Raw genomic sequence first — 16,257 nt, forward strand, 5'->3', positions numbered from 1 at the left:
GGTTGCCAGGTCCAGGCAGTCTAGAATTGCTACCAATTAGCTCCAGCATATCATGGGAGAACACTGTTGTCCTCCCAACATGAATCATAAGGGTTAGGTACATCACCGATTCTAAGAAATGATCACTGCTTCTATCCAATCTCATCTTGAATCTAATCAGGACTTTCTCTTTTTTTTAGGGCAAGGTTTCTCAACCTTGGCACCTCTACCATTTTGGTTCAATGGGGCAGGGGAGCGGGGAGGGCTATCCCAAATATTGTAGGATATTTAGCAGCAACATCACTGTCTTCCACTCACAAGATGCCAGTACCAACAGCCACCCCCTCCCTCACCAGTTGTGACAACCAAAAATGTCACCAGACATTGTCAAATGAACACATGTGGGGAGTGGGGAGGGGAGGGCACAAAAACCACTGCCACTTGAGAACCACTGCTCTCAGGATGATAAATCTCATAAATGCTTTAATACCTCACTCTCAACAATGGATGGATCACAGAGAAGAGAATCAGTAAGGCAAGCGTATATTTGAGCAACACTATAGACTAAAGGAACCTGAGATTTACAGAACATTCCATCCAATCAACAGAATACACATTCTTTTTAAGCACATGTGGAACACTCTCTAAGATACAGTATATGTTGGGCCACAAAACAGTTTCAACAAATTCAAGAAGACAGAAATTATATCAAGTATCCTTTCTGACCACAATGGTATAAAACTACAATCAATAATAGGAGAAAAGCTGGAAATTTCACAAAAACAAGGAAATTAAACAGCACATTCCTGAAAACATCAATAGATTAGGGAAGAAATCAAAAGGGAAATTTAAAAAAAATATCAAGACAAATGAAAACAGAAATACAACTTATCAAAACTTTTGGGATGTAGCAAAAACAGTTATAAGAGGAAATTTTATAGCTATAAATGCATGCATCAAGAAAAAAGAAAAACCTCAAATAAAAAACTTGGGTATCTGGGTGATTCAATCCCTTAAGTGTCTGAATCTTGATTTTGGCTCAGGTCATAATCTCAGGGTTGTGGGACTGAGCCCCACATCAGGCTCCACACTCAGTAGGGAGTCTGCTTAAGATTCCCTCTCTCCCTCTCCCTCTACTCCTCATTCCTCTAGTAAATGCACATGCTCTCTCTGAAAAAAGTCAATAAATCTTTTTTCTTTAAGATTTTATTTATTTATTCATGAGAGACACAGAGAGAGAGAGAGAAAAAGAGAGAGAGAGAGAGAGGCAGAAACACAGGCAGACTCCATGCAGGGAGCCCGACGTGGGACTCGATCCTGGGTCTCCAGGATCAGGCCCCGGGATGAAGGCAGCACTAAACCACTGAGCCACCCAGGCTGCCCCAAAGCCAGTAAATCTTAAAAAAAAAAAAAAAAAAAAAAACACAAACCTAACTTTACACCTCAAGGAACTAGGAGACAAAAAGAAAAACCTAACCCCAAAGTTAGCAGAAGGGAGAAAATAATAAAGACTAGAGTGGAAATAAGTAAGATAGAGAATAGGAAAAATTAATAAAACTAAGAGTTGGCTTTTTGAAAAGATAAACAAATTTGACAAATCTTTAGCTAGACTAACAAAAAAGAAAGCAGACTCAAATGAAAGTGTTAAGTGAAAGAGGAGACACTACAACATATAAAAGAAATACAAAGGATCATAGGAGAATATTCTGAAAAATTACACACCAACAAATTAGATAACCTAGAAGCAATGGATAAATTCCTGGAAATATACAACCCACTGAGACTGAATCATGAAGAAATAGAAAATGTGAACAGATCAATAAGGATTAAGTAGACTGAGTCAGTAATCAAAAACTTCCCAACAAAAAAAGCCCAGGACCAGATGGTTTCACTAATGAATTCTACCAAACATTCAAAGAATTAATACTAATCCTTCTCAAAATTTTCCAAAACAATCAAGAGAAGGGAACATTCTCAAACTCATTTTATGAGACCATCATTACCACGATGCCAAAGTCCACTAAGGACACTACAAAAAAAAGAAAACTACAGGCCAATATCTCAGATGAATTAGATGCAAAAATTCTCAACAAAATACTAGCAAACCAAATGCAACAGTACATTAAAAAGATCATCCAACATGGGGCACCTGGGAGGCTCAGTTGGTTCAGCATCTGACTCTTGGTTTCAGCTCAGGTCATAATCTCAGAGTTGTGAGATCAAGCCCCATGTCAGGCTCTGTGCTCAGCGCAGTGTCTGCTGTGGATTCTCTCTCTCTCTCTCTCTCTCTCTCTCCCCACCTCTGCTCCCTCACTTGCACTCATGCTTTCTCTCTCTCAAATAAATAAATACAATCTTAAAAAAAAAATCATGCAACATGATCAAGTGGGATTCATCTTTGAGATACAAGCATGGCTTAACATATGCAAATAAGCAAGTATGACATATCACATTGATAAATGAAAGACAAAAATCATATGATCATCTCAACAGATGTAGGAAAAGTATTTGATAAAATTCAATTTCCACTCATGATATAACCTCTCAACGAACTGAGTGGGGAAGGAAAATATATCAACATAGTAAAGGCCATATATGACAAACCCAGAGCTAACATACTCAGTTGTGAAAGGCTGAAAGTTTTTCCTGTAAGATCAGAAACAAGACAAGAGTGCCCATTCTCATCACTCTTGTTCAGTACAGACTAGAGTCCTAGCCAGTGCAGTCAGGCAAGAAAAAGAAATAAAAGGCATCCAAAGGAAAAAGAAAAAAAAAAAAAAAAAAAGGAGAAAAGAAGTAGAATCTGTTACCATTTGCATATGACATATTACGTATAGAAAACCCTAAAGGCTCGACAAAAATACTGTTAGAATAAATGAATTCAATAAAGTTACAGGATACAAAATTAATATATTAAAATCTGTTGTGTTTGGTGGTTTTTTTGTGCTTGTTTTGTTTTTTAAGTAGCTTCCATGCCCAGTGCAAAGCCCAACGTGGGGCCTGAAATCAAGACCTGAGCTGAGGGATCCCTGGGTTGCTCAGCAGTTTAGCGACTGCCTTCAGCCCAGGGCATGATCCTGGAGTCCCAGGATTGAGTCCCACATCGGGCTCCCTGCATGGGGCCTGCTTCTCCCTCTACTTGTGTCTCTGCCTCTCTCTCTCTCTCTTTCTGTGTATGTGTGTATGTCTCTCATGAATAAGTAAATAAAATCTTAAAAAAAAAAAAGACTTGAGCTGAAATCAAGAGTCAGACCAACCAACTGAGCCACTCAGGTGCTCCCAACGTTATCTATATACTAATAATGAAGTATTTGCAAAAAAAAAAAAAAAAAAAATTTAAACAGTCCCATTCACAATAGCATCAAAAATAATAAAATAGGGACACCTGGTGGCTCAGCGGTTAAGCACCTGGCCCAGGGCGTGATCCTGGAGTCCTAGGATCAAATCCCGCTTCTGGCTCCCTGCATGGAGCCTGCTTCTCTCTCAACCCGTGTCTCTGCCTCTGTCTCTCTGTGTTTCTCATGAATAAATAAAATTTTTAAATAATAATAATAATAATAATAATAATAATAATAATAATAATAAATACTTAGGATAAATTTAACCAGGAATTAGAAGATCTGCACACTAAAAACTTTAAGACATTGATGAAAGAAACTGAAGACACAAATAAATGGAAAGATACCCCATGTTCATGGTCTGGAAGAATTAATATTGCTAAAAGTTCATACTACCCTGGGGTATCTGGGTGGCTCAGTCAGTTAAGCATTGGCCTTGGCTCACGTCATGATCCCAGGGCCCTGGGATGGAGCCCCAATTGGCCTTCCTGCTCAGCCATGAATCTATTTCTCCTTCTCCCTCTGCCTCTCCACCTCTTGTGCTCTCTCTCTCTCTCTAATAAATTTTTAAAATCTTTTTTTAAAAAAATGTCTATACTATCCAAAGCCATCTATAGATGTCATCTATAGCCCTCTGTAGCCATTAAAATTCCAGTGGCATTTCAGAAATAGGAAAACAATCCTAATATTCATATGGAACCAGAGAAGACCCTGGTGACCTAGGAGCCAAGAATACAAAACAGGGAAAAGATAGTCTCTCCAATAAATGGTGTTGGAAAAGCTGTATATTCACAACCAAAAGAATGAAACTGGGCCCCATCTTATATCACTCACAAAAAATAACTCCAATGGAAAGATTTAAATGTAAGACTTGAAACCATGAAACTCTTAGAAGAAACCTTAAGGGAAAGGCTCCTTGACATTTGTCTTAGCAATGATTTTCTGGATATAACACTCAAAGCACAAGCAACAAAGCAAAAATAAAAACATGGACTATATTAAACTTAAAAGCTTCTGCACAGCAAAAAAAAGATTCAACAAACTATGGAATGGGAGAAAATATGCACAAGATATATATCTGATGAGGAGTTAATATCCAAAATATATAAGGAACTCATAAAACTCAATAGCAAAAAAACAAAAACAAACAAACAAACCCAAACTCTCTAAAAGTGGGCATAAGATCTGAATAGACATTTTTCCAAAAAAGGTATACAAATGGCCAACAGATATATGAAAAGGTCAACCCCACTAATCATCAGAGAAATGTAAATCAAAACAACAGTGAGGTATCACTTCACACCTGTTAGAATGGCTATCATCATAAAGATAAGAGATGGGTGCTGGTAAGAACATGGAGAAAAGGGGACCCTTGTGCATGACTTGGTGGGAATGTAAATTGGTACAGGCATCGTGGAAAACAGTATGGACATTCCTTAAAAAATTTTAAATGGAACTACCATGTGACCAAGGAATCCCACTTCTGGGTATATACCCAAAGGAAATGAAATCCACTATATCTTGAGAAGATATCTGCACTCCCCTGTTCACTGCAGCATTATTTATAACGGCTAAGACATGGAAGCCACCTAAGTGTCCACCTATGGACGAATGGATAGAGAAGATGGAATGTGATACACACACGTGCACACACACATATGGAATATAATTTGGTCATAAGAAAGAAGGAAATCCTGCCATTAGAACTACATGGATGGACCTAGGAGGGCATTATGCAAAGCAAAACAAGTCAGACAGAGAAAGACAAATATTGTATGATCTCACTTATCTGTGGAATCTAAAAAAGCCAAACTCAAAAATAGAGAGTAGATGGTAGCTGCCAGGGGCAGGGGATGGGAGAAATGGATGATGGTGGTCAAAGGGTATGAAGTAAGATGAATAAGTTCTAGAGATCTAACATACAGACAGCATAGTGACCGTAGTTAACAAGACTGTATTATATACCTGAGAGGTGCTGAGAGTGTAGATCTTAAAAATTCTCACCACATCCACAAAAAAGACAACTATGTGAGTAATGGATGTGTTAATTAATCTTGTGGTGGTAATCACTTTGCAATATGTAAAAATATGTGATATTTATTTGATATATGTAAAAATACATATATCAAATCATCACATTGTGTACTTTAAACCTATATGGGGTCATATGTTAATTATCTCTCAATCAAGCTGCAAAGTTGTGCATAAATTCACAATCTCCTAGGTCAAATAGTACTTTGCTTTGTCCCAAGTTGAGCTCTCTCTGGTGTTATAGGTAGTCCTTTAACATTAGGACTTCAGAATCTGGTATACTTGCTGTATCACAGTTTTAGATAAATACACATTTCTATTTTGCTGTTCTTTCTCTAATAATATGCCACAGTTTTACTGCCCCTTGTAACTCCAGCAAAATGCAAGACTGATGTTCTGGGGAAATACCAAAAATGAGTCCAAACCCTCTATTTTGTACAAGCAATTTGAATTTCTGGTCTCTACATTTGCCACTAGCAAAATGCAGTTGCTACTTTTCTAGCCACGTGTACAGAATTGTAATACTGCCCCGTGTTTTGGACATGGCTGCTGGACTCCTCCTTCACCACTGGAATCTTTTGGCAAATCAATAATTTCATGATTTCACTGTGAATGCCTTCTTCCAGATTATTTATAAAGATCCTTATCAACACAGGTCCAAACTCTCATCCCTAGAGAATCTGTTCTTTATACCTCCCATCCTGAGAAGGGCTCATCTATCCCACCCTTTGTTTGCTATTTCTAGGCTAATTTCCTGACCACTTCTATTCCCTAACCACCTACTCCCTCCCCAAACTGAGCTGTAGTCATTAATTTTTTATTAGCCCTTAGAATGGAATACTACTATCAAAGGACTATGTGAATGTTTATTACACTGAAAAGTTCTGATATATTTTAGAAATAGTTTCATCTTGCAGAAACCAGGTCCCCATATATTTGGGTATGTAATTAAAGATTCTACAAACTTGTCCAATCAGAAAGGAACAGTCAATAAAATCTAATTCTAGCATCCTTTTTAGATGACTTCTTATCAGATTCATATCTGGAATCCATACAACCATTGTAGGATAAAGTCATCATTTTGGGCAACATTTTCAATTTCATTTTAAAAATTACTTTCTGATTAAAATCACATGTTCATTGTATAAATTATATGCTCATTGGAGAAATTTTGAAAAACACACAGAATGTATAAAAAATAAAATGAAAATCACCTAAAGTTCAATCAAGTAAATTATTATAAACATTTTGGCATATTTCCATTATTATTTCATAGGTTTCATATTAATATTTGAATGGCAGTGCATGCATTTCTTGGTAATCTCTATTCATTATATCACTCAATATGTCACTCAATTTTTATTTTTAAGAGAAAGGGATGGGGCAGCGAGGAGAGGGAAAGAGAATCATAAGCAGGCTCCATACCCAGCTTGGAGCCTGACCTCACACCCCTGGGATCATGACTTGAGCTGAAATCAAGAGTCAAACATTTAATTGACTGGGCCACTCAGGTGCCCCTCAATAATTTTTTTTAAATGACAATGGCTACATAACATTCCAACATCTAAAGATTCACTATATTGATTCATTCTTCAACTGCTGGACATTTAGGTTGTTTTAATACTTTCACTTGTACAGATTATATTTTGATGAAGAATCCTACACCATTGTACATGAATTCTTGTCTACACCTCCACACTGGGTCACACTCTAAGGGGGAAGAGATGTAGGGCACAGTCCATATGCAACCCATCAGATGGCACCACCGGCTGGAATGCCTTGGTTAATTTCCACAAACCTTACATCCCCACCTGAGGGAGCTTGTACAACTAATGGAACACTTCCTTATGTAGTTTTATGGTGCTCTATAACTGTTTTATGTGCATAAATTAACCTCCACCCTGACCTTGAAATCTCTGAAGCCAAGCTTGCTAAATAAGGCAAGACTTTCACAAGTCATTTTAATTTCTTCTTTGTTTTATGCTTATTTAATGTTACTTGCAATTTTTTATTAGTTTATAAATTTTCTTTCTTTTTTTTTTTTATAAATTTTCTTTATACTACAACTGGCAAAGGAACTAGTCTGGAAGAGGGAATCAAGAGCCATTCTTACAGAGAAAACTTGGTAAGGGGATCACAGGACAATGATCCCAGCTCAAGGCAAACCCCCACCACTATCCACTAGGTCAGTTCTGCATCTTTCTCTCTGATACCTCTCAACCACCCACCTCTCTGCCCCTGCACTTCGGGTTTCATCCTGCTAGCTTGCATCAGCAACGCCATAGCTCTAAATATCCCATTTTCCAAGCTCTGTAAGTTAGCGGTCAATCAAGAAAAAAGTCCAAAATAACATAATTCACATTGAGATGGGAATAAATAACAGCCCAAACCTCCAACTCTCTGTGAGCATGTGCAGTTTTAGTAAGTGACTTTTCCATTCAAATGAATCTTTTGTTCCTAATCTTGCTAGTTTACAAAACAGACTCTGTGAAGGTTGGTAACTAGACTTACTGTGGTAGTCACTTTGGAGTGGATGCAAATATCAAATCATTATCTTGTACACCTGAAACTAACATGATGTTATATATCAATTTTACCTCAATTAAAACAACAAAAAGTGGAGACAACTGGGTAATATGAAACAACCAGGGCAGCCGGAGTGACTCAGTGGTTTGGCGCCGCCTTCAGCCCAAGGCCTGATCCTGGAAACCCAGGATCGAGTCCCATATTGGTCTCCCTGCATGGAGCCTGCTTCTCCCTCTGCCTGTTTCTCTGCCTCTCTCTGTGTCTCTCATGAGTAAATTTTTTAAAAATCTTAAAAAAAAAAAAAAAAAAGAAAGAAAGAAACAACCAGGGTTGGCAGGAGGCAGGGAGGATGAAGTACTAGGATAGAGGGCACAGAATTCTCCTCTCTCCTGTCTCTTAAGGTCTCTTCCAGCTGGACGATTTATGGCTATGATGCTACTAATAATACCTACCACTGCATGAAACTGGCTATAGTTTTGGTAATTAAAAAACTACTCCAAAAAATAAGGTCATCTTGATGGCATGGCAACCCAGTGACACAATTCTTTTGCTGTGCTCCCCAATGGGTCTATTTGTCTAGACACTAGTCGAACTCAAATGATACCACATTCACTTGCTACCTGATACAGCCATCAGTCTAAATTAGAATCTTCTCATGGCATTTCCCATTTGCATGAAAATACAGCATGTTTTGGGACGCCTGGGTGGCTCAGTGGTTGATCCCAGAGTCCAGGGATCGAGTCCCATATCAGGCTCCCTGCAAGGAGCCTGCTTCTCCCTCTGCCTATATCTCTGCCCCACACTGTGCCCCTCTGTCTCTCATGAATAAAGAAATTTAAAAATCTTTCAAAGAAAAAGAAAATACAGCGTGTTTTCAGACAACTCGCTGCCCCTCCTTCCCTCCTCCCTTGGCCTTCTTAGGGTACCTGCACCACACTGTTCCCAGCAGCAATAGTGGCCCTTCTCCACATCCGCCTTCGGGTGGACACCTCACTGAGCAGCTGGGCCAGCTTGCGCTCCATCTCAGCCTGAAACACTTCATTCTGGAGCTGCTTCTCAACGACGCCCAGGAGAACTACATTTACAAAACGAAACATGCAGGCCCCAAAACAAGTTAGCAGTGGAGGAAAAATGAGTGCATGTAGAGGAGAAATTAACACAGGACTCCTATAAACTGCCAGTCCTTCAGGAGGAGGCATTAAGAGGAGAAAAAGCAAACATGAACGGGGTCATGGGGAGCCAGGAAGTGCCATTTAGGGGTCTTATTTACAGTTCTAAGCTCTATTACACAGACTGGTGGCAAGAAGTCCCAGGAACTCAGCAGCATAGAAGCTTTGTAGCTAAGAACTCCCACACAGGAGCCAACATTTAATCCACACTTCTGTCCAAACTTTTGGAAATGGTCTGAGTTCATATCTTATCTTGACTCAAGACTCAGACTCATAAACTGACCCAAGATAAGGGTGCCTGTCTTAAAACATCTGCTGTAAACAAGATTATCAAACAGATAATGGGCTTGTCAGCATATCATCGGGGAAAAAAAAACCCTTGCGTATTAGCCAGAGACCGTTCTGAGACAGGACTACGGACAAGTCTCTGAAGTGCTATGAAAATCATCTGGAAAATGGGGCCACCATACCATGCAAAAAGGCAGAGCCTTTACACAGGATGTTGTATGTGAAGGAGAACCTGCAGGGTATGCGAAGCCATAAATGATGATCATGACCATGGCACATGCTTCCAGCCCACAGACAGCTACTTACTGTGCTGCTCACACACTGGGCACAGTGAGTGTGTAACTAACTCTTACACTTTTATTACCCAGTTAGAAAGCCTTTATCTGCAATGCCATAGCTATAAATATCTGACCCAGGTCCACAAGACTTTTTTAAAAACCTCCTTATTTGATCCCTGAGCTACCTTATTCATCCTCATAAAACCAAACAAATATGGCTTTTAGGGGGAAAAAATAAAGAGAGAGAGATTCTTGCTTTGGAACTCCATCCTGTTCTGGATCAGAAGACTGTTAATTCTTGTTAGACTTTCCCCTGGACTTGATGTATGAATTTTAAAGAAAGCCAATCCTTTTTGTGCCATAACTCAGTGGGACACATTCTCACAGCTGGATCCGAATTCCCTTCTCATTCATTCTTTGCCAAGAATTTAAGGGACATTATGCCCTGAATTTAGGACTCAGAAACAAGAAAGGCGGTATCATGCTCAATATGCCTGCACAGATGTCTTTATTCTTACAGTTCCCAAAACATTATGTAAGTTAAACATACCTGTTCTCACCCAGGAGGACTTCAACAACTGAGATAAGTTTAGCTGTGGGTACTGGAAGGCTATAAAAAGGAAAAGGAAAGGAGGGAAATCTGTAAAAGCACGTTTGCACCCATCAGGAAGGTAAAGTCTAGGGAGTATCCAGTATGTCACACTACAATGCCATTCCTATATCTTTTATGGATATAAAACGTATGTAAGAACAAAACGCCACACTGGTGTGAAGTCATGGACAATATGCAGTTTCTGAGCACAAGTGTCTCCAGTAGAAAGATGGAGGAAAAAAAAGTAAAAGTCTTGCTTGAGTGACACCATGGGACAGACACTGCTTCATAGAAAGCCCGCCTGCCTGTTCGCAAGCTCCCCTTGAAATCTCATTGTTCCAGAGCAATGAGTTTTCACACTGTGTTCCCCAGGGCCCTAGGATTCCCAGCAATGACTCAGGGTAAAATGACCCTATGTCCCAGCTTGCATGGGACAGTCCCAGTGTACCCCGCTGTCCAGCACACTTATTATTTTATCCATACCTGCACAGAACAAAAAGGTGCTGTTTGTAAAGAACAATATTTATCCCTGCCACGTTTGCATCTGATAAGTTATTCTTTTTAATTTAATTAACAGCACACTAAAATGCATAAAAGTCATTAGACCATTTGGCTGCTCCACTTTTGAAAAAGAATTTGATGGTTTTTGGCCTGACTTCAACCCCGGAATCTACTTTTTGAAGTGAATGTTTTCCCCACCCCCACCCCACTCCTTTTGCCCCGTGATTCTAATTGCTTCAGCCAGGAAGAGTGGTTTTGTTTGTTTTCATTTATTGTTCTTTTTTTTTTTTTTTTTTAGTTTTATGTGTACATGTAGTAAAATTTACTCTTTCTGGTGTACAGTCTTACGGCTTTTGACAAATGCACGAAGTTGCATAACCGTCACCACATTAAAGATATAAAGCAGGCTCATCAGCCCCTAAAAATTGCCTTCTGCTACTCCTCTGCAGTCTAGCTTTCCTTCCAGCCGTCACCCCTGGAAACCACAGGTCTGTCCTCTGTGCCTTTGGTTTTACCTTTCCCAGACTGGTGTAGTCTTTGACAATGCCCTTTATTTTCAAAAGACAGTAAGAAAGCAAGGCTAGTGGGTGAGGAGGGGGCCTGGAGGCCCACCCTGAACTGACTGTGAGAAACTCCAATTTTATCTGATTTACAGCCTGGACTTCAGCCAAATATTTCATGTGGAAAAAAAGGTCTAGCGATGAAAACCCTTGTGGCCACTTTCCCAGCACTTCGCGAGAGAGCAGTACTCACGTTCGGCGATCTGGAGCACAGGGTATCCCAGGTAGAAACTGAACTCCACCACGCTCAAGTTCCTGAGCAGCTGGCTCACTTCTGTACCATTCAAAAACCCCTGCGCACCTCTGACGGCAAAGATGATATTGACTGGGCCCCGCCGAGGAGCGGGCCGTGAAGCACCCATGGTGATATTCAAGATCTGAAAGAAGGGAGGAAGTTTATCCACAAGAAAGCAAAACACTATGCAAAAGGCCTATAATTTCTCTCTCACCACTTCTCTCATTGATTTTTTTTTTTTATTATTCATGATAGTCACACACAGAGAGAGAGAGAAAGACAGAGACACAGGCAGAGGGAGAAGCAGGCTCCACGCAGGGAGCCCGACATGGGACTCGATCCTGGGTCTCCAGGATCGCACCCTGGGCCAAAGGCAGGCCAAGCTGCTGTGCCACCCAGGGATCCCCTGATTTTTTATTTTAAAGGAGGTAATGGTTTCAAAGGAACGAACTGGCTCCACAACCTGATTCCCGTTTGCAACACTTTAAAATTCTCAGTTTACTGAAAATGTTTTTTACGTGAAGGGAAGAACTGAACGTGTGTATTGTATCGTCCTCCCTACCCCACCCACCCCAAATCCCACTGAAATAACCATACACTGAACAAATGGGAATAAATCCCCAACAGCTCTGACAATGGAAGAAAATCAGGGATTCTGTTAAGTTGCTGGAAAATGGAGAGAGCATGGGATCACAATGATATAGGCCAGCATCAAGGGAATTGGGACCCACATCATACACAGGCCTGGAATGCAGGGGCCCTGGGACGGCCCCGTTCTTTGCAGGAACGGACAGCAGGGGAGCCTGTGAACAGCTATCAGTGCAATTAATCAAAGCTCGTGTCCCAAAGAGCTTAGCTGACTTTCACCTCTTCTTTCCTTTCTTTCTTTTTTCCTCCTCTTTCCTTTCTAACTGCCACAGGCAGGCCAATACAGAGGTGATGGTAGCAGCCACATCTTTACCTTGACCAGCCCTAGGGAAAAGGAGCTCCCCATCAGCACAGGCACAACGATTGTGTGGGTTTGGCCCCAACAAGAAGGTGGGTAGAGACTCTTATCGGTCAGAGCACACAAAAGACAGGGAAGGAAAGAAAACGAAAGAAAAGGCAGCTTTGGGGATACCTGGGTGGCTCAGTGGTTGAGTATCTGCCTTCGGCTCAGGGCATGGACCCGGCATCCTGGGATCAAGTCCTGCATCGGGCTCCCCATAGGGAGCCTGCTTCTCCCTCTGCCTGTGTCTCTGCCTCTCTCTCTCTCTCTGTGTCTCTCATGAATAAATAAAACCTTTTTAAAAATGAATAAATAAATAAAACCTTAAAAAAGAAAGAAAGAAAGAAAGAAAGAAAGAAAGAAAGAAAGAAAGAAAGAAAGAAAGAAAGAGAAAGAAAGAAGAAAAGAAAGAGAAGAAAAGAAAAGAAAAGAAAAGAAAAGAAAAGAAAAGAAAAGAAAAGAAAAGAAAAGAAAAGAAAAAGCTTTGTTGTGAAAAGAACACTAAAGCACTCCATTTCCAGGAATCCATATCCTGCACTGGTGAGGGAGGTGGGGGTGAGGGTGGTGGGGGTGAGGGTCCCAGTGCTCCAGTGAATCCTCCCATCGGAGAGACAGGGCGGGTTTAGACACAGATGCCACAGCTGAAGGGGCAAGTTGCCAAAATTAACAACCTGCTTCTTCACTCCTAAGGGCACCTAACCAACGGTCTCCAAATATTTACAGAAAACTGAGAGCATGAACGCCAAGGACCAAGATCAACAAAGAACAATGGGTGCAGAGAAAACCAAGACAGCATGGGCACCAGAAGGCAACTTTTAAGAAATTCTCATTAACGTCCTCAGAGACTTTCCGGGTGGTATCACATTATCATTCGAGATAATCCTGCATTTTTGCAGGAGAAGCCACCATGAAAAAAAAAAAGTCAAGAACAAGGGAAAAATGACAGCTGAAAGCAAATTCAGCAGAGGGGCTGAAAAACATGATGGATGCAGCTGAAGATGAAATTAATGACAAAGTTTAGAAAATCTGTAAAAATAGGGAATTTTTTAAAAAAGATTTTATTTATTTATTCATGAGAGACACACAGAGAGAGGCAGAGACATAGGCAGAGGGAGAAGCAGGCTCCCCCTCCCAGGAGCCTGATGTGAGATTTGATCCCAGAATCCCGGGATCACGCCTTAAGTCCAAAGCAGGCGCTCAACCACTGAGCCACCCAGGTGCCCCAAAAATAGGAAATTTAAAAAGAGATGGTATTATTAGAAAAAAAATATGAAAGGTGGCTCCAGGTGCACAAAAATCTATTTATTATCAATTCTAGAAAGAGAGAACAAAGAATATGGAGGATAAAATATCAAAGAAATATAAAAACGTCAGTAGTTTCCATACAATACACACAAAGTCTGCTCAGTGAGTGGCTATATTCTCTGTTTTTGAGTGAAGCACTGCATTTCATGCTATTCCATAACATGAAATACCAGTATATTCAGGCATCCCCCCCCCCACTGGATATTTAGGCTGATACCATTCCTTCATAGAACATTCTTGAGGGGCATGCAGGTGGCTCAGTCAGTTAAGCATCCAACTGGTGGTTTCAGCTTAGATGGTGATCTCAGGGTCATGGGATCAAGACCTGCACTGAGCTGCATGCTCAGCAGGGAATCTGCTTAAGATTCTTTATATCGCTGTCTGCCCCCCCCCCCCACTTGTGTGCTCTCCCTGTCTACCTAAAATAAAATCTTTAAAAAAAAAATTCTTGGATTTCGGGCATATGCTCATCTCTGTCCAGCTCACCACACCTGAGCTCCCTGGTCATCCGACTACTCCACCATCTTCAAATATGACTACCCCATTCACACTATGTGATCTCAGTGCCCTGGAAAGAGATAGACCTTGACTCATGTGAACTAAACTTCTTCTATAAGAGGGAATTAGTAACAGTGACTTGTGGCCTCAACAAAACATGTGAAATTAGTTCATCTTCAAAGGACAAAGCACCCTGTTCTGCATTCAGGGCTATTCTCACCTGCACAGTGAGGTTATGCGTCCCCTGGTGGTGTTTTCTCACTTCAGAAAGAGCTATCATCAGGCCTTTCTCGATGCGCTGGGTAAAGTTGCAGAAGCCAGTATCCACACTCTGAGGCACGAACTGAAGAACTGAGGAGAAGGCAGCAATCACAGGCCCATGAGCCAGGCACTGTTTTAGGATTGAGGAATGAGGACGCGAAAAATACTAACTCAACTAACGCATCCACAGCATGGGATTAAGTAGTGAGAGGTATAATTTAGGGGTCTCATAGCAGGGAAATGTTGAAAGCCAACTCTACACCAAATGAATATACATAACATGGAAGTGACTTGTATCACTTTAAAATGGAAAAGATACAATGTGAGCATCAAAAGATGCGAAATGCAAAGTCTCAGCTACAGGCGAAATGACGCGGTATCTGGTATTCCTTTAAAACACTCTCAACTCCTCAAAAAAACACAAGGGATAGATGTACAAAATTGGGGATAATGTCAATAATTTCTCAAGTAAGGATGTGTGTGTGTGCATGTACCTAATGGTCTTTCATCTCTTAGAGGCTTGGGCTGAAATATTTATGGGTGGGATGACATGATGCCATATCCACATAATGTGGGAGGAGGGCATGCAGGTGCCCCAAGTTAGACTAGGAGGTGAAAATCGTTGAAGCCATACGATGAGTATGTGGGGGCTCATTCAACTACTCTGTGCACTTTTGTATATGCTGGAAATTTTCTGTAATTATACAAGTTTGGGTTTTTTTTTAAATTTTAAATAAATTTTTAAAAACCCTCCCGCAATTCTTTTAACAACATAAAGAATAAAATGAAATTTTATTTACAAATCAATCAAAACAACTATGCTCAGTTTTCTCACCCGTATGAACTTGGAACCTGGACTCTGGCACAAGGAAGGAAGGTTTCACAGCCAGGATTAATGGAGTTTGGTCACGTACAAGCTTACTATTTATAAGTACATTTATGACTGATATTGCCGTGTAAACGAAAGGCCCAGATGTTACCAGGAACGTGAAGTCAGCGAACAGTTCATAAACCTATGAAAATTTAAAAATACAAAAGACGGTAATTACCTTACTTCAGAGGACTAGAACTCAAAATGAAAGGAAGTTGTACAAAGTAGAAAAGCAACACAGCAAGTAAGGTGAAAAATAAACAGGTAGCTTTAAATGAAGGGGGAGGGCTGCACAGATAATCAAAATCTTATTTTAGCTATGCCTCTTACAGATCCACCAACCTTCTCAAAAACAGAATAAAACTGTAGGAGCAAAGGCAGCGAGAAAGAAGAACAGCCAATAATATGAACCGAATGGGGAGTTACGTAGAATTCAAAGTTGTTGTATTTAATCCACATAAAAAGGAGCATTTAGTCCACTGAGCAGAGCTGCCCAAAGGAAATTCATGAGCCGCACAGACAATTTTAAAATTTCTAGTAGCCAAATTAAAAAGCATGAAAAGAAACAGGTGAAATTAATTTCACTTAACCCAATACTTCTGAAATATTTCAACGTTTGGTCAATGTAAAAAATTATTAGCGAGATAGTTTACATTCTTTTTTTCACTGTCTTTGAAATCCTGTGTAAATTTTGCACTTACAGCACATCTCAATTCAGACAAACCCTGTTTCACATGCTCAGTAGCTATAAGGGGCTCGTGGCTCTGTTCTGGATGGTGCAGGTCTAGAGCATGGCTTTCTGTCCTCATCAGAGGAGAGGAGATATTAGCACAGACA

At 40.3% G+C, this 16,257-nt stretch overlaps 1 protein-coding gene across 1 annotated transcript in view; it reads right to left on the minus strand.

The window, feature by feature from the left end:
• Window positions 1-16,257, minus strand: part of KIAA1549 (KIAA1549 ortholog) — a 145,324-nt gene that overhangs the window by 63,037 nt on the left and 66,030 nt on the right. Inside the window, exons 5-9 of the mRNA XM_072775756.1 lie at window positions 15,385-15,562; window positions 14,509-14,639; window positions 11,456-11,639; window positions 10,160-10,219; window positions 8,801-8,949 (exon numbers count right to left, since the gene is read on the minus strand). Of these exons, the coding sequence (XP_072631857.1) occupies window positions 8,801-8,949; window positions 10,160-10,219; window positions 11,456-11,639; window positions 14,509-14,639; window positions 15,385-15,562 (702 nt within the window). The remainder of the gene's footprint in view (window positions 1-8,800; window positions 8,950-10,159; window positions 10,220-11,455; window positions 11,640-14,508; window positions 14,640-15,384; window positions 15,563-16,257) is intronic.

Source organism: Canis lupus, chromosome 15, assembly GCF_048164855.1.
Source record: "Canis lupus baileyi chromosome 15, mCanLup2.hap1, whole genome shotgun sequence".
In the NCBI taxonomy this organism is placed as follows: Eukaryota; Metazoa; Chordata; class Mammalia; order Carnivora; family Canidae; genus Canis; species Canis lupus.